General features: G+C 42.3%; 1 protein-coding gene across 3 annotated transcripts in view; it reads left to right on the forward strand.

The window, feature by feature from the left end:
* The window catches only part of ncoa1 (nuclear receptor coactivator 1), a 94,939-nt gene that overhangs the window by 60,639 nt on the left and 10,840 nt on the right, over positions 1–23,460 (forward strand). For 2 of the 3 annotated variants that reach the window (XM_085373420.1, XM_085373419.1), the window contains 12 exons: positions 2,309–2,488; positions 5,112–5,204; positions 5,875–6,015; positions 6,733–6,880; positions 8,041–9,031; positions 13,243–13,452; positions 14,245–14,593; positions 16,215–16,391; positions 17,094–17,208; positions 17,294–17,462; positions 19,176–19,490; positions 22,922–23,023. In XM_085373420.1, the coding sequence (XP_085229546.1) occupies positions 2,309–2,488; positions 5,112–5,204; positions 5,875–6,015; positions 6,733–6,880; positions 8,041–9,031; positions 13,243–13,452; positions 14,245–14,593; positions 16,215–16,391; positions 17,094–17,208; positions 17,294–17,462; positions 19,176–19,490; positions 22,922–23,023 (2,990 nt within the window). The remainder of the gene's footprint in view (positions 1–2,308; positions 2,489–5,111; positions 5,205–5,874; positions 6,016–6,732; positions 6,881–8,040; positions 9,032–13,242; positions 13,453–14,244; positions 14,594–16,214; positions 16,392–17,093; positions 17,209–17,293; positions 17,463–19,175; positions 19,491–22,921; positions 23,024–23,460) is intronic. The other variant, XM_085373421.1, reaches the window with a different exon arrangement.

Here is a 23,460-nt window from a genome sequence, read left to right on the forward strand (position 1 = left end):
TTTAAATGAACAGAGTTTTAGTGCTTCTCACAAAGCTGCAAATTATGTTAAGGGAGGAAAGTGTGTAGAGGCGGCACATGCGTGGGTGAAGAGTATTGAAACATAGACTTTCTATTCTGTGACAGTGTATTTTTTTTCTTTTGTGTGTGTGTGTTTAGCTCCAACCTTGAAGAGATTAGAATGGAAACGTAGGGGCCAGATGAGGGGGATTTAAGGACAAAAGATAACAGAGTGCACTAGGCAACAAGGTTGAATTGTTGTATTTTCCATTGGTCTTGTAATTCGGCACCAGGCACTCCAGTACTTCTTTTTTTCTACTCAGAAACAGATTTTAAAGAAAAATAAACTCACAGAGACACTTAGCAGATGGATTTTTACCATCTTAGGTTGGTTGTCAACATTTAGCTTATTCTTAAATCCTTTAGTGCTTCTACTTTGTGTTGCTTAACAAGGATTTGCAGCCCTTTGTAAATTAATATAAATTTTGATATTGTATTTAAAATTATTGTTATTTACTAAATGAACCCAGAGCAGTAAAATGGAAGGAGAGAAGAACAGATTAGGCAGCAGAACAAAATGCTTTTGTGCTTTTTAAATCTTTGCAAAGTTACAAAAATTGCTTCAAAGCAGTTATCCTCTCCCACAAACACTGGCCCTGAATTGGCTGCACCTTGTTTCCTTTCTGTAACTTATCTACCTCACTGTGTATCAAATGTAACAACTAGTTCAGGATTCAAACAAATAATCAGTTTATTTAAAGCTGTGAAAAGATTTGTGCTCTTCCAGCTTCATTGGTTTGTGGTTTTAAACTCATGAAGATATGTTACTATGAAAGGCAAGTTTTTACCTTACGTAGTAACGGCATGCAGTATGCAAAAAAATAGAGCATTCCTTGTGCATGGAGAAAGCACATTAATAGTTAATTTTATTGCAGTTTCCATGCACTTCCAGCATCTGAGGAACTGAAAACCCAGCGCCTCTACAATGCTAGGAAAATCCTCAGTTTTAGCCTCAGTGCTACATTTGCTTCGAATTTTATCCATTTTATTTTGTGGGTTTTTTGGTTTGTTTATTTTGTTTTGTTTTTGTAGTTTGTGTCCCCCCTCACAGTCTAAAGTAATGCTTATTTGTCTGTTAACTGATTATAAAATTTCCCAGAAATGTGTGAAATATCTCTGCCGTGTCTTCATCCACTAACCCCCAATCAGTCGCCGCCTCTCCCCAAGTCTGGTTCTGCTGGAGGTTTCTTCCTGTTAAAAGAGAGTTTTTGAATGTGAAAGTGAGTGAGAGGTGTTTGGTTAGAGCTGTGATGAACTGGTGTTCCCTCTCTCACCGGGTGACTGCTGGTATAGACTAAGTTAAGCAGTTACGTAGTATATAATTATTAAACACGTTAAAAAGTACTAGGCAAATGTTTTAACTTGATACTGTTTCACCGGTTCCGCTGACATCTTTCCATTTGTGTCCACTAATTACAAATTCCACTAAGCATTCCTTTCACCGTGTGAATCATGTTTGGGTGATTTGGTGCTCTCTCTGTGTGTTATAGGCTGTAAATTGGAAAATAAATTCCTCGCTTTCCCCTCTCCCTCTCTCCCACTCTCTCTCATCGACCACGATTAGTGCCGAGATGCGCAGAGGCCAGCACAGCTCTGCTGTTCCATCTGTGCCTCACAATTAGGATTATAGCAGATTGATAGCCCTGCTTTAATTGAGTGCAACATTAAATTATGTCCCAACCCCCTGGTGCTGTATGAAGCTGCTGGGGTTAAGAGTCTTTCTGCACGAAAGCCTCAGTAGCAAAATCTTCTTCTTGATTCACACAAGTGTGACGGAAACAAACCTCCATAGTTCTTAGTTATGAACTTGTAAATGAGTAAAATATGATGCTGATATTAAGATCAGACATTCTCATCTAAGCTGATGTCTTTTTGTCCTTTCACCATAAATCTCATTAAAGGAGTGATATTTGTGTAAGAAAGAATGAATGCATAGATGCAAAAGTCTTTTCTTGTCTTTCAAATGTGTGCAGCAGATTTGGATTTGCAAATGCCCTATTGTCTAATTTTTAAAATGTGTGCAAAACGCATCAAAGCGTCCCACTGTCAGCATTTATTTTGCTGCACTTTGTGCAAATCAGACGAGCATTTGCATCTCTAGTTCTAGTGCTAAATTAAAAAAGGATGGCGTTCCTGAGGGTGATTTGTACCAGGTTTAGTAAAGAGATTTTATCATGAAGTGGTGGAAATGATGGGACTTTGTTTATTTTCTCTTTCCTCATCAATATTTAACTTTCTCTTTGTTGTAGTAAATGGTGTCCCGTGGCCACAAGAAGCTGGGCGCAGGAACAGCCACGCCTTTAACTGTCGCATGCTGAAGAGACCACCAGACGAGGTGGATTCGGAGAACCTGGAGGCCCGGCAGCAGTATGAGATCATGCAGTGTTTCACCGTGTCCCAGCTACGGACCATGCAGGAGGAGGGAGATGGTACATACATACATATTACAACACAGCCATGAACCATTTCCTACACTGAATCACTAGATTGTAGTTTTTAAAGCCAATATCAATAGGCACTCATCAGAGTATAGCCTTACGATGATCATGGTTTGAACTGACTCAGTGTTAACAGCTGAATATAAATCTATTTAGGTATTGCACCAATGTGTGCATTCTGCACCATTCTTTGAAGAAAAAATATCTTGAAGTTGCTCACCAGACTGGCTGGTATCAGTTTGCATGTTTAGGAATTGTTATATAAGACAGCTGAACAAGGGTGTCAAATTCAGGGCCGCACAGAGGAATAAGAATCACTTTCTTCTTCACATATGCCTACAAGTATTACCAAGCCTGTTTTACAGGCCTGAACATGACAGCTCAATAGCCATATAGGAAGTCAGGCTGGCTTCAGATTTGCCCCAGGTGGGATTTTGCTTTGACTTTGGCTCATGTGATATAGAACATACAGCAGCGGGCCTGCTATTATTACATGTAACATCCTAATATCCTCCTGCTGTTCCCATGACTTTCCATGATCCTTGCCTTTAGCCTCGGCTGAGGTTTTACTGTTCTTGTCAGCACAGAGTTGTGGCTCTCACCACATTGTTCACCTATGACACAGTTCTTTGAGCATTTTGTATTTCCTTCTTAGCACATCTGTGTTAATCTGAAACGGCCTTTAAATGAAACTTATTACGCTTTTCTTTATTATACTTTCCTCATTTCCTGTTACGCATGTACTTGTACAGCAGTTTATGAGTTATTGTATTTATCCTTTCTTAGTGAGCTTCTTCACCTTTATAATCTATTTAAGTTACATTAAAGGTTGGTGGTGTTTTGGATGCTGTAACACAGGGATGTATCTTATCTTACGAATGGATGATGGAGGAACAGCATACTGGAAGAACGCTTGCTTCAAGGAAGAGGAGCTGAAACGTCACAAAATTCCAGTAAAGGATAAATAAGGATTTTTTAAAAATGTGAATCACGTAAAGCTGTTATAGTAGCAGAGTGTCTTTCTATCTATGGGTTTCCAGTGCACTCAGAGTTAAAAAAAAAAAAAAAAAAGACAAAGAATAGTTTTAGATATGAAGTTTTAATTAGTTATTTTTTTAAAACTCTATTAGTAGTGTTTCTCTTAGGTGAGGGAAGCATGTTTTCGCTTATTGAAACTTGTTTATCTGTTTCTCCCGAATCATGAAAATGTTCTTGGCTATGTCAGGAATCAATCCAATTTAAGAAAATAATGGATTTGGCTTACACAGAAGGTGATCATTGTTGATGGATAAATACTTCTGCAGTTATTTTATGACTTTTTGCTGTTGATGCTGCCACCAAAACCTTTCACTCGCTGGTTAATTGGACTGCCATCAGATTGTTGGGTGATGTTTTTAATGTTCTTTGGAGCCGCTGGCGCAGTAGCCTTGATGAACTGTGTGATTTTTCTTTTTTCCTGCATTGCAGACTCATTGGGCTGTTTGTTCTGTCTGCTTTTTAGTCACTTTGATAAGAGCTGGCCTTGTGGATTGGAGGACTCTCTTCTTGTGTGTGGAATCTGGTTTAGTGGCTCCTACTTCATTGTTTGACATGTTTCTATAGAAAATTGGCAAGAAAATGTTATTTTTGTGTTCCAGCAAGCTGTTGTTTCGTCCGTTTTGTAGTTCATTCATTGAACTTTTAAATATAAGTGTTTTTGTGTTATTTATATTTGTTGTATTTGCTGCCAAACGTCTTGAAAGAAACTGTTTCCAAACAGCTGAACTGGTTTTGCTTCTGTTGTTGACCAGAGTTTATCTTTCTGTCATCTTGACTTAAATTAAGCTAAACTGGGGGAGTGAGTTTGGGCTTTAAGAGATGTGTGATGCACTGTGAACGAGAGGGATGTTCTAGATTTATGGTGCAAGACAAAACAAGACCACCATTGTGGGGCAAAAAAATGCAGCACAATAATTGAATAGTGGTTGCAAGAAGGAGGATGTGTAGTTGAAGGTCTTTGATATTCACTACTTGGATTTAACAAATATCTTTTAATAATACAGCGCAGGTATAGGACGGGAATTTGGTCCCCGCTCTCCTGTCTCACAGTTCATACTTTTATTGCTATTTTTCAGACTGTTTTTTGGATTGAATTCTTCATATATTTCAAGAATATCCAAAATCCACTGTAAAAAAGAATCTGTTGTATTTAAGAAAATTGTATTTAAGGTTTCCAAAGACAGCGATTCGTGTTAAGTAATAAGAATATGGACTGTATGCTCCCAAGTAATGGATATTTCTACTGCTATAGAGTTATTAATTATATTTCAGCTGATAACAACCGTGTTCAGTTGTTATCACCATATTAAGTAATAATATAACTGATGATCTTCTCTTCTGTGTTATATCAGTCTTGCAGGTGATAAACATTTAAAACTAGTTTAATGAAATCCTGAAAAACCTTAAAAGTATTCAGCAATTTGTTGTCTTGACACAAAAGGGGGTGAATCTGTGCATCCCTTAGTCTTTAAATTCATTTATATCACCTCCATTCTTCAGCTGTTGTGAATTTTTTCTTTCTTTTATTGACTGCAACAAACATTTACATAAACCTCGCTCCTTGTGTCCTCTTTAGACCTGCAGAGCTGCCTGATATGCATTGCCTGCCGGATGCCACGAACCCAGCCTGTCAGCACGGAGTCTTTTATCACAAAGCAGGATCCCACAGGTAAAAGGAAATAAAAATCTCATCGTCTACACCCATGGTTCTCAAACTCTTACCTGTGAGGCTTTGGGGCCCTTTGTAGCACCGCCTGTGAGGTCAGCATTTATTTTATTCAACCACAGTTCATACCACGCTGTGATATATCAGCACAGAACAAGACTTAGTAAGCAACTCTCTTCAGTTTAAACATTTCCCGTTCAAGACATTAAAGGAACTAAACCTTTATAGCACAAAGAAGAATAAGGGGGGTGTCAAGAATTGAGCAGATACCTCACGTGTTCTTAAAAAGGCTGTAAATGAGTGTAAAAATCCAAATACTAACATATATATCCATCCTTTAAATTCTCATCTGCATCCCTCAATAGTATGTTCACTCCCTTACCTCGCGTTCAGTCACTAAAACTCAAACACATGTACAAAATTTGCTTTACTGTATTATTAGAATGAATTTATATCCCACCCAGGCGAAAGCCTAAAATCTTGAAAAATTACAGCAACAATGAGGCTTAAAGATCATTTTAGAAAGTATTCGGAGATTTTCCTTTTCTTTTTTTTTTTTAAATTCGTTTCTCAAAGGTAACAGTGTGAACCCTGAAAGTGTGAAGTCTGCTGCAGTTGTTGAAATCGGTGCAGGCTGATCTTTTGTTTGTGTGTGTGTGGTGTTTTAATCCAGGGAAGATCATCTCCATAGAAACTAGTGCTTTGCGAGCGACAGGCAGGCCTGGATGGGAGGACCTGGTCAGGAAATGTATCTATGCTTTCTTTCAGCCGCAGGGCAAAGAGCCCTCCCACGCCAAGAAGCTTTTGCATGAGGGTGAGTAGCTACTATTGATTTTTTTTTCTCTTCTCTCTCTCTCTCCCCCCTTTTGCCTCCACTCTCAGAAATTATTGACACGCTCACTGCCGGCTCTGTCATGGCTGCAGGAGTTTCTGCAACATGTCAATGGCACTATAGTGAACTGAGTAGAATACTAAATATTAAAAACTTTTCAAACTAACTTGGATCCACCTACATCGAGAGAGGATGTTTATGTAGATTTATGGAGGTGACAACTTCGCTCTAGGCTTGTAACCAGTAATGAATGAGGTTGATTGATTAGTCTGTAAGGTTCCTGCAGCCCTGCAAATTATTATTCTTATTTATTTATTTTTTACCAAGCAATAATTACACACTTAACTTACTAAAAGATAAGGAACTAAAAGAAGTCGTCACACTTCAGAAGTTAGTTATACATCGACTGACTTGGCTTAATTTCAGCTCGGCTGCTAACAGAAAAGTGACACATTCCTGAGACGCTGCTCCTCCACATCAAAAGAAACCAGTTGAAGTGGTTCATGTATCTGAATTAGAGAACTCCTCTGTGAGACTTCAAGCTTATCAGAAATGGATGCGGTAAATCTAAAGCACGTTTAAGCAGCAGGCTAAAGCCGAGGTGGAGCATCATCTGTCACCTCGTCTTATAACACAGATGTCTGCCTCAGAATGACCTTTTTAGGCCTAAATCCTTTATTTCTCTTTCATTCTCAACAGTGATGACACATGGGACCGCAATCAGCCCGCTGTACCATTTCACTCTGAGTGATGGCACTCCGCTTAGTGCTCAGACCCGCTGCAAGTTCTGCTGCCCCCCCAACCCTGATGTACAGCCCTTCATTATGGGCATTCACACTATTGACAGGTACTGTGACTGAACACACACACACACACACACACACACACACACACACAGAGGAGATGACTGCAACTGAGCCTAATCTTATTTATTAGTGGATAAAGTGATGTTTGACAACCACATGTAAAAGGTCAAAGATTTTAAAACTTTGTACTTCCATGGTCAGAATTAATTATCCAGTTTCAGAAGTTAGCCTTAGTGTAGATGTTATGATAGTAATTTACTTCACTTTGTGTCAGTAACAAGTGGTATCTCAGAGTAAAATGAATTTTCATCCACTGAAGTGTGCACAGCATGCACCTGCAGAGTCCCATGCATGTTAGTTTCCCAGTTATGGTCTTTTTGGGGGATGTTGCAGATGATGCTGGTATTTTCAAGGATTTTAAAAATGCTCTGACTTTCTCTGAAGTTCTACCAGCTGCGTTAAAGTGTAATTAAACTGCTTTTATGGTAAAATGGGTCAGTGATACTTTTCAGATGAATGTGCGCCTTACACAGTAATTTGATCATTTATGGCAGACTCATTGAATGTGCCGAAGAACTGAGAGAGTAACTTGCCACAGCCATAAGGTGCTGGGATATCTTGAAAAGTGCTTGAATTCAAGGAAAAGTGTGGAAACCCAGTAAGGTTGTTGTTTTGGCTTGTTGTAACTGAATTCTTCAGAATTTCCTTTTCTCACTAGAGTTTATTGATTATTCTAGTTTATTTTATTATAATTTTTTGTTCCTCATATTTAATTGATATTGTCTTAATTAGATTAGATGAAACTTTACTAATCCCTCGGGTGGGTTCCTCTGGGAATTTCAGTAATGTACTGATTGGCCATTTTATTACATTTTATTTGATGTTTTCTCTTCCATGCAAGGTGCAGTTTGACTTATTGATTGTTAACAGAAGTTTTTTAATCATCAGCAAACAAAAAGTGCTACGACAAGTGTTCTGATATGGATTTTCATTCTTAAAGCTTGTAATGGAGATAATGAATGTTTAATGTTTTTTTCACTTTATTGATTACGGGGAGAATTTAAAGAGCAGCAGACAGAGAAGCCTGGATGACGCTTGAAGCCTGGATAAGGCAGACACTGATAGAAAATGGGGTGTTTGTGGACGTGATATAAAGATGTGGTTGACATCTTTAATTTTCCTTTGTTTTTTCTTTTCCCAGGGAACACAACACTGCTAGCTCTCAGGAAAACACTAACCCCAGCCTTCCACCAACCCTCAGCGGTATCGCCCAAATTCCCTCCCGCTCCCCTTCCCTCCCCCCCAGCAGTAATTCAACCCAAGGCTCAAGTCTCGCCACCGCGGGCCTTCACACCAACAACAGCAATGCCTCTTCCCACGGACATAATCCAGCCACGCCGACAGGCTACCTGACACCCAATCGGACGAATTGTCCCCAGCAGGTCAACAGCCCCTCTCCTTTGAGCAGCCCACTTACAGCAACCCCTACCTCTTTTATGTCGCCCAGGATGCCACGGGCCAGTCCTGGGTTAGGTGGGAGCCCTCGGGTACCAGGGAACCCCTTCTCTCCCTCCACACCTGGCCTCCATTCCCCAGCTGGGGCTCTAAGCAGTGGAGGAAGCCTCAACAGGCAGCAGTCTAGTGGTGATGGCAACAGTAGCGCAAGCGGTGGGTCAACAGGGTCTTTCTCCCTGTCCTCTCCGGTCCTTCAGAGACAAGCCAGTACACCCACCGGCTCCTCTATTCGACCTCCGTCAACAAAACCCTCAGATGGAGGTGAAGAAGGGGGAGAGGACTCTGTTAAAGTCCCCCTTTCTTCTGCCTCACAGCTGGGTAACCCCAGACTCAATCAGCTCCTGGATAGCAATGGGACAGGAGCTGACTCTAACAACAACAGCAACAGCATCCACTGCACCTCCTCACCTCATCCACCTAACCCTGCTCCTGCCCCTCAGTGCCCTGCCTCCCACAGCAGTCTCACTGAAAGACACAAGATCCTCCACCGGCTGCTTCAGGACAGTAGTCCCAATGATGCCTCCACCACCAGTGAGGAAGGAATAAACAAAACTGAAGTTGAGATCAAGAAGGAGCCACCTGCCAGTCCGGCGCTGGGTGCAGGACCTCCCAAGAGCGACTCGAGAGAGCCACAGGACCACCAGTTGCTTCGTTTTCTCCTGGGTACAGATGAAAAGGTATAATATGGAAGCCCAAAGCTTTTTTTCTTTCTAAATTCCTTTCCCACCACACCACATATGGAAGACCGGTTCTCCTTGTGCCCCACTGCCAGTCTTATGTTATTAGATTACTGTTAATCTTACAGTGGACAAGAGCCCGGACACGACCACTGGTGAAATGCTTAATGAAGTACAATTTAATAATGTTATTTATTTAATATTACTTCTGTGTTTTGCTACTTTATGCTTAAAATCAGCACATTTTGGATACAAATATTGCACTTTGTACTTAAAACCATTTATTTTAAAGCTTTAGTTACAAGCAACTGCACTAAACGATTGTTCTAGATAAAGCTGCCCAGCAGTGTACAGCAGCAAAATAAAAATTATATAGACAATTTGGAATCAATTACAATGATCCAGTATTAGAATATATATACTGATTTTATTTTAGATACTTTGTATTTTAGGTCCAAACTATGATAGTTTTACCTAAGTAGGGTTATGACTATAAGAGATCCAAAAGCCACACAATTCCAGCTGTATTGGAGTGCAGGGCTGCACGTGAGCCTGAAAGTATTAGTAATTGCCTTCTATACTGTATTTATTTCTAATCTGATATTCACATTTGTTTCCTTTCTGCTGCCACATAAAACAAAAACTAAAAAAAATAACAGTCTACAAACACATCCCTACTCAACCCAAAAGATGAGAATCAGAACCAGAACAGCATCTGAAATAATAGTTAATCATTTTCACTTATTGCAATGGAAGTCTAGAATATAGGGCATTGCAAATACTATAAAAGGAAACTTAAGGTTATGTATATAACCCCGGTTCTCTGAGTAGCATGAGTGAGTGTCTCACTATGGGAACGCCTCCTGCGTGACCTCATCAGAAGCTCAAATACCATTACGCCAGCCCTTACAGGCTGGCTAGGTGACGCCCATGTCAGGAGGGGCCAGTGCCTCCCTATATAATAGGCTGACATAGCGTCAGATGTCATTCAAAACAAGCCCACCACTTCCTCGCTTCCATAGCAAGGAGGGCGGTCTGGTGAGACACTCACTCATGCTACTCAGAGAACCGGGGTTATATACATAACCTTAAGTTCTCTTTCATAGCATTCATTTCGTGTCTCACTATGGGAGAAATACTGACTCCCGGATTGCCAGACATGCCTGTTAAGAAGACAACCGTCCCCAACAGCACTTCACAGGGGAGAGGCCCCCACCCGGGAAGAACCTGCACTGAGGACTGAATGTGCTAGGTTAGGTGCTGTCACATCTAACCTGTAAAACCTAGCAAATGTATGAGGTGAGGTCCAGCATGCAGCTGCACACACCTCCTGAATAGAAACTCCCCTAAAGAGAGCCCATGAGGTTGCCAGACCTCTAGTGGAATGCGCACGTAAGCCAGCAGGGGGCTGAAGGCCCCTGCTAGTATAGGCCAGGGCAATTGCTCCTACTATCCAATGGGAGAGGCGCTGTTTAGACACAGGCTTTCCCATATGTGGTTTAGCCCAGGACACGAACAGCTGGTCACTTTGTCTGACACTCTGGGTTCGGTCCATGTAAATGCGCAGAGCACGGACTGGACACAAGGTATGCAGCTGCTGTTGCTCCACTGAGGAGAAATGCGGTGGGCAAAAGGCCGGCAGTTCTATAGGGGAACATGTGCCGACAACCTTTGGGACAAAGGCAGGGTGAGCCGCATACTGACCCTCGTATTATCCGAGGAGAACTGAATGCATGACTGATGCACTGAGAGAGCGTGTATCTCTCCCACACGTTTAGCAGAAGCTAAAGCAATTAAAAGAGCTGTCTTCAAGGACAGAAATTTCAACTCAACCTGTTCCAGGGGTTCAAATGGGCAACAGGAGAGCGCAGCCAATACTGTGGGAAGGTCCCACGATGGAGCCAACAGCCTAGACGTAGGCAATTTACGCCGTGCACCCTTCATGAAACGGCATATTAAGGGATGCTGGCCAACAGTCTTTCCCTCAAAACCAATATGGCAGGCTGAAATTGCTGCCAAATACACCTTGATGGTGGAGAAGGCTTCACCCTTATCAATCAGGGCCTGAAGAAATGACAGAATCACAGCCACAGAGCACTGAAAAGGGGTGGCCTGTAATTCACTATGAGGGAGCCCCACCGTGTTCAGGTTAAACCACTCACGGGCCAAGCCCATAGAGCTAGCCTCTCTGGGTGGGGGTGGAATATTTCCCCCTGTGCCTGAGACAGGAGGTCTCTGCGTAGTGGTAACAGCCAAGGTGGGCCGCACAGCTGCTGAAAAATCTCGGCCAGCCAGTGTTTCCCTGGCCAGTGCGGGGCTATCAGGATCATATAGTGACTTCTCTCCCTCACTGTGGCCAGAGTTGGAGAAATGAGGGCCACTGGGGGAAAAGCATAGAGGAGGGTTCTCGGCCACTCGTGAGCTAGAGCATCCACCCCGAGTGGAGCTCTCTGATCATGCAGCGAGTAAAACAGGGGACACTGAGCATTCTCACTGGATGCATAAACGTCCACGGTCGCCTGACCGAATCACAGCCAGATCTGCTTCACCACCTCTGGGTGAAGCTTCCAGTCCCCATACAGCGGGTTTCCCCTGGAGAGAAGATCTGCTCCAAAGTTCAAGATCCCCGGCACGTGAGTTGCTCTCAGTGACAGCAGGTGGACACTGCTCCAGACTATCAGTCTGTGTGCTAGTGTGTGTAACTTGGGGGACCCCAGACCCCCTGTCTGTTGATGTAGGCCACAACGGTGGAATTGTCCGACCTCACTAAAACATGATGACCTCTCAGCCAAGGGAGAAAGTGTTTTAGCGACAGGTGAACCGCCAGCAGTTCCAGACAGTTTATGTGGGTGGAGCGCATGTGAGGGCCCCATTCACTGTTCTGCCCTCGTGGGTGGCCCCCCAGCCCGAAAGAGGGGCATCTGTGGAAATCGCCTTCCTGGCTGAAACTGCCCCCATGGCAACGCCCTGAGACAAGAAACCTGGCCTCTTCCACTCGCGGAGAGCGAGTGAACAGTCTGCAGAGACTCTCACGTGACGGTGGCCGTCTCGGTGAGGGTCCAGTCCCTGCGAGCCCACCCAGCGCTGAGCGGGTGGGCTCGCCGTCAAAACGAGACTTTACATCCTCTGTTTGTATGGCGGGCCACGGGATGTTGAGCCTGGCGGCTGCGCGCTTGCACATGTCCTGCATGTCGAGATCCAGGGGAGACGGCGGTGTCGGTTTTTCAACCTCGCCGGTAGCCAAGGGCTTTGCAGCCCAGCTGATGCTAGCCAAGGAGGTTGGAATCTTCCTCCTCGCCATCGTCAGACAGCAGGAGCTCTGAATCAGCCGACTCATCTCCGTCCTCGTTGGCATCTCCCCAGGTGACTCCAGCATCGGGGAAAAACTCACGATCTCCGTGTGCCTCCAGCGACGGGAAAGCGGTCGCGATGGGCTGAGGGTCTGCCTCTACCCAGCTCGGCCCTGGCGTTGCGGCCAAATCATCGGGCACCGCAGCAGCCTCACACAGCAAAGGGTCGCCACCCGACAGGTTAGCCTGGCGAGCTAGCATGCGGCGGAGTAGTTTGCGTGGGAAAGCCGCGCAGTGGATACAGTCTCGTGCGGGTGTCAAGGCAGCCTGAGCGTGAGATAAGCCCAGGCATGCCGCACACACGGGGTGTGTATCCCAGGCAAAAATCTTTTTGCTGTAAGGGCTGGCGTAATGGTATTTGAGCTTCTGATGAGGTCACGCAGGAGGCGTTCCCATAGTGGACACAAACGAATGCTATGAAAGAGAACTTTAGCTTCTTTTTCTGGAATAAAATTTAAAGGAAACACAATGCAGTATAAAAATATACTAATATAATATTTGGTCTTTTTTAATGGTTGGATTGTTTTAATTTTAAAAGTCAAATATATTATAATTTAAGATGGTCTTTAATATCCCATACAAACATACATTCTTCTGTAAACTATGTGTTCGGATGCAGTCACTCTATGAAAAGGTGAAAATTAAACATAATAATTAGCTCATATTTTGATATCATTAATATTCAAACCTTACATTTAGGGTTCTCTGTATTATTACATTTTCGTATATTTAAATTTCAGGTAAATGCAAGCAGTGCTTAAGTCCGTTAATTTATGATGAACATTTATTCTTTACTGTATACTACATTGTATTTGACTTCCTGATGTTTGGCACCTGGCTGAAACCTTTTTGTTTTTGAAGGACTTGGACGACCTGCCACCTCCATCTGCTCTGAGCCTTCAGACAGTGAGAATTAAGGTAGAGAAGAAAGCTGGTGGGGAGGGAGTGACCTGTACAGGGTCAACGGTTGGCGCAGGAGGTGCAACCAAACTTGGAGGAGTGTCCAGCCCCAAATCGAGCCCTGTCGGAGAAAACCGCAGAGACAGCCGCAAAGACAGCCGAGACTCCATGGTACAGCTGTTGATATTGTGTTAATTTTTGAAAATTGGGCATTTAACATTTGTGTAAAGTAATAAAACAGAAGGCCTTCAGAGTGGGATTTCAACTACAGCTTAATGAGAACTTGTTTCAGATCGCCACTGCATCATCAGACCAATAAAATAACGCTTTAAAATGAGACTGCGACAGAAAATAATGAGGTAAAACGCCATTAGAGCAGCCAGGTTTAGGAAGTAAAACTAATGAACTGGTAAAAGTAAGAAAAATAGGGATTTTACTCGTCTGCTGATACGAGGTGTATTTTGTGGTCCCTATAGCCAAAACAGAAAATACCAGTCAGATTAACCCAGATTACAGAAAACACCTTTCAACAACCTAAACTGATCGGTAAGTGATCCAAGTGTCAAAAGCAACAGACGCTGATGAACTCTGTCCAGCTTCGACCAATCAGACAGTCATAACGCGCAACTGTAATGACCCAGTAATGTTAATCTTCCCACCCTAAACGAGGACTTATTTTCAATCATGCTTGCGTGACACGGCGTTAAAAAGGATCTTTCTCAGTCAAGCCTCGAAATTTTCCTCTGAGCTTTGATCCTGTGTTGCCAGTTGCAGGACAGCCGTTGTAAACCGAGTTGCATGTTTATTTTCTTGGACTTTGTCTCCACTGTGGGTTCAGCTACCAGCTGTAGTCTTTGAAGTTTTCCCAACGCCCACTTCCCCCTTTTTCCCCAATTATCTTTTAATACTTTATTTTTAACACCTTTTATTTGCATTTCTTTTTCATTTGTTTCTTGCCTGTAGATTTCTAGTGTATCTGTTGATATGGACCCTCTCTCCCAGATGCTGCCTGGCTTCAGAGGCCCAGCTGGGGCCAAACAGGGCAGTGAGGATACACCAAACCCCGGAGGAGGCCCTCAACTTCAGTCTCCGGGTCCCCAGCCCCCAGCTACGCTCCAGTCCCCTGTGCCTCAGCTCCAGTCACCCCTGTCTCAGCCTCAGTCCCTCCCACAGTTGCAGTCCCCATCGCCTCAGCTTCACTCCCCTTCCCCCCAGCTCAAACTGCAGTCACCCACTCAGCTCCAACCCGGCGAGGCCAGCACTCCCCGCAATGTAAATGTGAAGAGAGAGCCTCCTGGCACTCCTAACAGAGGTACTGTTTCAGCTCGTGATGAATAAATCCTTGATTTCATTCAAATATCAGATTGTTTGTTATAATAGTTACTAATTTTGTTCTTTAAGCGTTATTGGATAGTATTTAAATTGATTGGATTCAAAATAATTGTTATTGTTATTATTGTATTGATGGTAGTAGTAATGGTATGATCCAGAGTTCATTCACCGGCATTTTTATATTCTTAATGCCCTCTAGTGGCTTCCAGGAGCCATGTAACCAAACTCTTACTCTACTTCTTGTCACACTGCAGAGAAAACGTCTAAAGGTTTCCTCAGCTGTTTTCACACGTGAATCTTTCTAAATATCACCTGACAGGAGAAAAAGGATCGGACAGTAGCCGGTCTTTAATCTTCCAAATCCCAAATATGAATTCCATATGCTGTTGAATTGTGTCAAAGCGGGAATAGCACAGCAAATAGTTCAGTTGATTTACCAATAGCAAGTGGGTTGTCACACATTCAGTGTGCTGCATGCTCTATCCTGGCAGTGTGCTTACCTAATTCAGACAGAAGCTCAATTTGAATAGTCAAGAGTCTAATTGCTTTTGACATGGATAGAAAATGTCATGAGGAACAGAAAGCTGTAAGCAAAATTTATAAAACATTAGAAAAGAGAACCACAATGGCTAAAGAGTCAAACAGTACTTACTCTTGTATCTCAAGAGTATCTCACACTTCTTTACCAAGCTTGGATTTTTTTTTTTTTTTTTACATTTTTAACTGTATAATGCTTGTCACATTAAGATTGGTTACCTTCTCTTCCTACTGGATATATTCATTTTCCAGTAGCAAGAGCATGTCTGAAGTGGATTACGTCCTTCTTTGTCCTGCATGTCAAAGGACAAATCTCCCAAAATTGCTTGAAAATAAATGGATGCATTTTGTCATAGCTAGGCTTTCAGTACAACTCTGGGTCTGCATGGTTGGATGCATTAGTGATGGGCAGGAGGAGGAGTATAGAGCACTAGTGGATGAGTTTGTGGATTGGTCTGCTTCTGAATGTGAATAAGATCAGAGAGATGGGGATGAACTTCAGAAGGAAAGAGGTGGCTGCACACTCAGGATGTTCATGTGGTGGAGGTGTATACAACGATAGTCCAGACTGAACTGGAAGACCAACATAGAGGCTATATTCAAATTTGGGGATGAGCAGGCTCTGTTTCCTAGGGAAGCTGAGATCCGCACTGAGTGCAGCAAAATGTTGGAGATTTTCTTTCACTCACATATAGCGAACACACTGTAATTGGGCTGTGGTCTGATCTGGTGACACTGACTGAATAAAATGATCAGTGATTGGCTGAAAGTTGGATACTTTCAAGGCTGTGGTGGAGAGGTGGTCACTGAGCAAACTGTTATCCATCGTTATTAGTCCTGACAACCCTCTGCACGGCTAACTGGACAGGCAGCGCAGCACGTTTGAGCTCATCTCCCACAGCGACAGATGTTGGAAATATTTCATAGCACATGATATCACCTCCTAGAATAAAATATATCTGCCAGATATTATTAGTATTTTATATTATGGGATACATAAAGTATTTCTTTCCTCATGAAATACTTCAAGTGATTTTCGCAGTGTCCTTGTGTTTGTGTTGCAGGGCTCAGTGATGGCAGACCGCCCTCTGGCTGCAGCCTTCAGAGTCAGTCTTCATTTGAGTTCTGCAATCCCGCCACTCCAAGCCAACAACCGGGACAAGGAGACCCCTTCCAGACCCCCATAGACAGCAGTCCATTTCCAGAGGCCGAAGTTATGAACCCTTTCACCTCAACCACTGGTAAATAAGTGTACTGCAGCCACAGTTTGTTTACCCTGTGTAGTCAGAACTAAATTCTGCTATTAAAAAGAAATTTAGTGAAACAACAAACTTTGTAATGACAGCATAAATTATAATTGGACTATGCCACTCTGCAGGCTTCCCATCTCAGTTGAAATTGCTGAGCATCAACTGTCTTTCTTGCTTTCTGTGTTAGCAAACAGTGTAGCTTGTAGCAGCTGTGTAAGTGATTGAAAGTCAGTCTTTTTGGTTTAGCATGTGGATGAACTGCACAGTCCACAGCTACAACCAGACGGTAACAAATTTAACGAGAAGGCCAGATTCCAAACTATCATGGGCCTGACATATAAATCAGGCCATAGATAGATAGATAGATAGATAGATAGATAGATAGATAGAAATTTATATATGATCAATTTTTTCACTCTACTTGAGAAGGGGGCAATATAATGCTACGTCATGGCTGCGTGGTAAAGATTTTACCAAGATTAAATGAAGTATGTAACTTCCATATATATCTTGTTACCTGTTGATGGTGGAAGTAGAAAGTGTGTTTGTTTGTTTGTTTGTTTGAACAAAGGGAAGTAGAAGGCATCTAATATATGAAAAAAGTTGCACAGAGCACTTTAAACCTAAAGATGCATGCTGTTGTTCATAAACATTTTTCTTCCACAAGCCTTAGTGTATGAATTTCCCTTTCAGGTCAAACCAAGATGGATGCGGGTGATTCCCAGTTTCAGCCTCTGGCTCTGGCTGACACCCTGACATTTGATGGTCTGGGAACTCCTTTGCAGGCTCCTTTGGCATCACCACAAGAGTAAGTCTGATTTTATAAGTCTAAGCTGCTTCTTCACAGCCCAGAGAGGAGCGTGGGAAAGACGGTGTTTTGTCTTTTTGAGCAGGCAGTGTGTGCCCTGTACGCTGGATGAAGTGCTTGGCCCTCCAACCACACCTGAAGCCCGGAACGATGAGAAGGCTCTATTAGAGCAGCTGGTTAACTTCCTCAGTGGGACAGATGAAAGCGAACTGGCTGAGCTTGACAAAGCCCTGGGTATCGACAAACTGATACAGGTGAGTAGGTCATAAAGCTTGTAAGACAGTGGAAAGGCTTACTGAACTCTGAGTGCTTTTATACTACAAACATATTAACAAAGCACTTTAGCTTTTGCTGTTGGACACTTTGACCAGCAGACTGGACTTTAAGCCCTGCAAAGGCTTTACAAGATTAATTTTAAGACCAGTGCATGATCATTAATTTTACGATGTTGCTATAATTAATCAAAACATTCAAAACAGTTGCTCAGCTGAAGCGCTGGCAGCCTCTGCTGGCCTCTGATCTGTTTTTTTGTGCCATCCACAAGGATTTGGCACAAGAAATATAAATAAAACTCCTGGACGGCATTCAAGTAAAACACAAGGTGATTCAATTAGTTTATAATGTTTACCTTTACTTCTGTTCAACTCTTCTAACCGCAGTCGTTTAGTTTATTTTGGCTTGTTTAAAAGCAAATAATCTGCCAAATAATCACAGGCGATCTCTGGCTTTTATGCTTCTTTCAGTTCTTTGTAACACTCAGGTAACACATCAGATACGATTTAAATGGAATTAAAATATTTCAGTGTTTCAAAAACATCAACATCGCTGTGGCAGCGACGTTGTTTCAATGGCTGAAAATGATTATGGTTCGATGTCAGACTTGCTTTTCCAAACCAGGAAAACAGGTGATGATGTGTTTTTTTGGGCGGAGCCAAATCGCTGATAGAAAGTAATTGCTCTGTAAGTGCAAGTGACTATAGGTGTACGCTGTGGAAATGACATGTGTAGATTGATTTTTGTGTAATGGACTGACGTGCAAGCTGTACCTGGAGCGAGGCGATAACAGCAGCAGTACTGGCAGTTGAACAGTGAAGTAAACAATGAGGAACAAAGTGTGGCTTTGGAGTCCTCTGTCATCATGTAACTGTGATCGTATCATGTGGTCCAAGGGTTGAGCTAAGTTTGTCTTTAGTCATAGCCATTCATTTACTTAATGCTAGCATTAATGCGGACTGGTGTTCCAGATAAACTGTCTACAAGAACTTTGGTTTGTTTACATCATACTTCTGCGTCTGTTTGGTGACTGCTGTGATGCCAAAGTCTTTTGAAAGTGTAGCTTTGCAGTTGCTTCTGTCTCTGCTTCACCTTTAATAACTACATTGCTGACTTAATGTGCCTTAAAGACTTCATTTGGTCCACTTTGGTTTTATTAACGTTTTTGCATTTTAGTTAGTGTATAAAATTGAATACTTTTATGAGTATCTACGTGTAAATAATAGTGCTGTTTCATTGTTTTTTGCCTGGGAGTAGAGATTCTTATAGTGCTTTGTTTATATATCACTACACTGTGGAAACCCAGTTGCCCCGGACATTTGAGACGTTCTTTCTGTGAGACAGCAGAGCTAACCGCAGCACCACCATGGTGTGAAACTGTTGCAAAGGCCTTTATGATATAAACAATAAGTCTGGGTTGTGATAAAGGGAACAGATGGTTAGATTTCAGACTTCAGGTCTCAAGTAACTCCAGGTCCAATAATTATCTTGTATGTTATTGCTCTCACTTTCCAGAATGTTTATTTTCTCTTCTAAATGACCAAATAGATATACTAACATATTACTTAAAAAGCAACTTGACTAGAAAGTACTGGAAAAATCCTACCCCATCTTACTGAAGGACACTTTGTGGTGGTTACGAGACAACATCGTCATAATGATTTCCTTTTCCTGTTTTATTTCCCTCTTCGTAGGGTGGCTGCTTTGACCCTTTACCTCAAAGTTTTCCACCCCAGCAACCCACTGCCACCCCAGTTTCCATAGACCCTAAACTCCCCACCTACCCTTCCCAATTCACACCAGCTCCACAAGCTCCTTTTCCTCCAGAGCTGGGCACGGTGGGGGCGCAGGGTCTGGGGTTCGGAGCCCCTCGAGGGGCCTTCCCCGGTGGGACGGGCATGGGACTGAGGCCAGGCATGACCAGACCACAGGGGATGGGCAATCCGGTCAGGCTGCCACCGAACCAACTGCGCCTGCAGCTGCAGCAGAGACTACAAGGCCCACAGCAGGTAAGGACACAGAGTCAGTTTGTCCGGTGTGTATTCAGCTCATTAACCTGTAAATGATGTCGCCTCTTTTTCTTCTGCCTCTAACATTTTAAGTAACTACTGTGAACTTTGTTTAGGTGTAATTTATTCACAGAATTTTATTGACCTGTTATGCTAATTCCCAGCTCCATAATTTTATTAAAATTAGCTTTACATGGTTAACAGTTCCAAATAGTTATCTTATAATGGGCCTCTGTGCAGGCCCTGGATCAGGGCTGGGAGAACTCCAGGCCTCAAGGGCCGGTGTCCTGCAGGGATTAGATGTGTCCTTGATCCAACACTGCTTATTTAAATGACTAAGTTACCTCCTCAACATGTCTTGAAGTTCTCCAGAGGCCTGGTAATGAACTAATCATTTGATACAGGTGTGTTGACCCAGGAGGATATCTAAAACCTGCAGGACACCGGCCCTTCAGGCCTGGAGTTGAATGTTTTTGGAAGTAGTTTTTAGTTTGTTTTTAGTTTTAGCTATTTTAGGGGGATATCTGTGTGTGCAGGTGACTATTACTGTGCATAATTATTAGGCAACGTAACAAAAAACAAATATATACCCATTTCAATTATTTATTTTTACCAGTGAAACCAATATAACATCTCCACATTCACAAATATACATTTCTGACATTCAAAAACAAAACAAAAACAAATCAGCGACCAATATAGCCACCTTTCTTTGCAAGGACACTCAAAAGCCTGCCATCCATGGATTCTGTCAGTGTTTTGATCTGTTCACCATCAACATTGCGTGCAGCAGCAACCACAGCCTCCCAGACACTGTTCAGAGAGGTGTACTGTTTTCCCTCCTTGTAAATCTCACATTTGATGATGGACCACAGGTTCTCAATGGGGTTCAGATCAGGTAAACAAGGAGACCATGTCATTAGTTTTTCTTCTTTTATACCCTTTCTTGCCAGCCACGCTGTGGAGTACTTGGACGCGTGTGATGGAGTAGGGCTGCTCGATTATGGCAAAAATGATAATCACGATTATTTTCACTGAAATTGAGATCACGATTATTTGACGATATTTATTTAACCCTTTAAGACCTACTATAGAACCAAGTCCACCAGAGCTTATATTATTTTTTTTTACATGCTGTAGTGCCATTTGTGGGAGCATTTCAAGTTGCTACATCAATACAACTGTTATAGCCCATATTTTAATAATATGTATGCATTAAGTCCATAGTAATTACATAAATTGCAAAAAAGTGCAATAAACTACAAAAAAAATTGAAAATCGCTTTTGTTTTGTTTACATATATTTCTACTTGGAGAAATTAAAGAGGTTTATCCCTCAAAACTTTAAATACAATAAAGTTGCAAAAAATAGTTTACAACAACAGGAAATTTATTTTGAGTGTCTTCATAGTTTTATTTTGGAGATACAGCAATTTTTATATACTGCAGGAAAAACAAAAAACAATCCTATGATGCAAATTTGCAAAGAAAACAGCATGTGCATCATTTCACTGTGGGAAGTGTTACGAACAGCTGACAGGAACGGCAAAGCGTGTTTCTGGAATATTATGTTTTTGTTCCTGCAAGCGCTTTTTATGCAATTTTTGCAAAGCTATATGTGGAACGAAACCGTGACCGAGGACAAGCTGATGGCATCAGATGTAAGTACAACTCCTCCGGTTTCATATGCAAAACAAATTATTGCGCTAGCTTACACGGTTCAGGTTCTACAGGGATTTAACAATAGTTACACAACACGGAGCGTGCTGCTCTGACCGGCTTTAAAGGGTTAACAATGACTTTAAAAAAATAATATAAAATAGCGTGCAACACCACTGAAGTTTTTTTTTTTTTTTTAAACTCTCTTTTCAACCAACGGCAGTCACTCTCCAAATAACTTCTGCTTAGCTTTCCGAGCTTCCCTCGGGTCCTCTTAATCAGCGGTCTCCAACCTTTTTTGCGCCACGGACAGGTTTATGCCCGACAATATTTTCACGGACCGGCCTTTAAGGTGTCGCGGATAAATGAGGGAGGGGCTAATAATCGGCTCAGTCATTTTTAATGATCGTTGAAAGCCCAGATCGTAATCGTGATTAAAATTCGATTAATTGAGCAGCCCTATGATGGAGCATTGTCCTGCATGAAAATCATGTTTTTCTTGAAGGATGCAGACTTCTTCCTTTACCACTGCTTGAAGAAGGCGTCTTCCAGAAACTGGCAGTAGGACTGGGAGTTGAGCTTGACTCCATCCTCAACCCGAAAAGGCCCCACAAGCTCATCTTTGATGATACCAGCTCAAACCAGTACTCCACCTCCACCTTGCTGGCGTCTGAGTCGGACTGGAGCTCTCTGCCCTTTACCAATCCAGCCACGGGCCCATCCATCTGGCCCATCAAGACTCACTCTCATTTCATCAGTCCATAAAACCTTAGAAAAACCAGTCTTGAGATATTTCTTGGCCCAGTCTTGACGTTTCAGCTTGTGTGTCTTGTTCAGTGGTGGTCGTCTTTCAGCCTTTCTTACCTTGGCCATGTCTCTGAGTATTGCACACCTTGTGCTTTTGGGCACTCCAGTGATGTTGCAGCTCTGAAATATGGCCAAACTGGTGGCAAATGGCATCTTGGCAGCTGCACGCTTGACTTTTCTCAGTTCATGGGCAGTTATTTGGCGCCTTGGTTTTTCCACACGCTTCTTGCGACCCTGTTGACTATTTTGAATGAAACCCTTGATTGTTCGATGATCACGCTTCAGAAGCTTTGCAATTTTGAGACTGCTGCATCCCTCTGCAAGATATCTCACTATTTTTGACTTTTCTGAGCCTGTCAAGTCCTTCTTTTGACCCATTTTGCCAAAGGAAAGGACGTTGCCTAATAATTATGCACACCTGATACAGGGTGTTGATGTCATTAGACCACACCCCTTCTCATTACAGAGATGCACATCACCTAATATGCTTAATTGGTAGTAGGCTTTCGAGCCTATACAGCTTGGAGTAAGACAACATGCATGAAGAGGATGATGTGGACAAAATACTCATTTGCCTAATAATTCTGCACTCCCTGTAGATCATTCCACTGTCTGAAATAAGTCATTTTAGCTCCTGTCTCTTTAAGGTCACCTTCCATTTAAAGCTTCAAACTCAGATGAAATATTATTGAAACTGTGACTATGTTATGAGAAACCACGACAAGGCATAACAGGCAGCTGAGATAAAACGATGTCCCTTTACCTTTTTTTTTTCTCCTCTCTCATCTCTAGTGCTCGACTCCTCTTTCTCCCCGCTGCTCTTCTCTTCTGTCTCCACACTGTCCAATAGTGTTATTTTCTTTGTCTCTGATTTAATTTCTTCTTCTCTGTTATTGCTCTTATCGTGTCTCTGGTCTAGTCCAACCTGTCTGACCTCTGCTCATTGGGATTTTCTCTTTGCTGCAGCTCCAGAACAGGCTGGCAGGGATGAATCAGTTTCCAGGAGGAGCCCAGCATGTGAACATGGGGATTCGTCAGGGGGTGCAACAACCTCAAATGCCCTCGCAAGTGAGTCACGGTGGTAGAGAGCGTTTGTCTACTCACCACCCTGCTTTTGTTAGCAGGCTGAACTTTGTGGATTTAACTATAGATTTTTTTCAGATAAAAAAAAAGTGATAATAATCAATATTGGTGCTGAAATTCAAGCCATAGAAATGAATAACTGTGTGTCTGTTTATATACTGCACATGCCAGTTAAGCATAATGTGCATTTCTGTCCATTAATTTAACAAGTTCACAGTATTCTTTGTTGCTTTGTTTAAGCTCTTGTTAAAAATGGCAATCATATATGTTTTATACCGGCTCTAAATCTCACAGTGTAAACCCAACACCTTTTTGTTCATGAGTTTTTTTTCTGTAACCTACTTTCATCATCAGTATCATGAGATATATCATAGTTTGCTGTAAAACTCCATCAGTCTAATGTCTGTGATATAAAGTGATCG

This window comes from Diplotaxodon limnothrissa, linkage group LG15 (genome assembly GCF_057381915.1).
Source record: "Diplotaxodon limnothrissa isolate DT_005_m linkage group LG15, D_limnothrissa_male_GT1.1, whole genome shotgun sequence".
NCBI classification, from domain to species: domain Eukaryota; kingdom Metazoa; phylum Chordata; class Actinopteri; order Cichliformes; family Cichlidae; genus Diplotaxodon; species Diplotaxodon limnothrissa.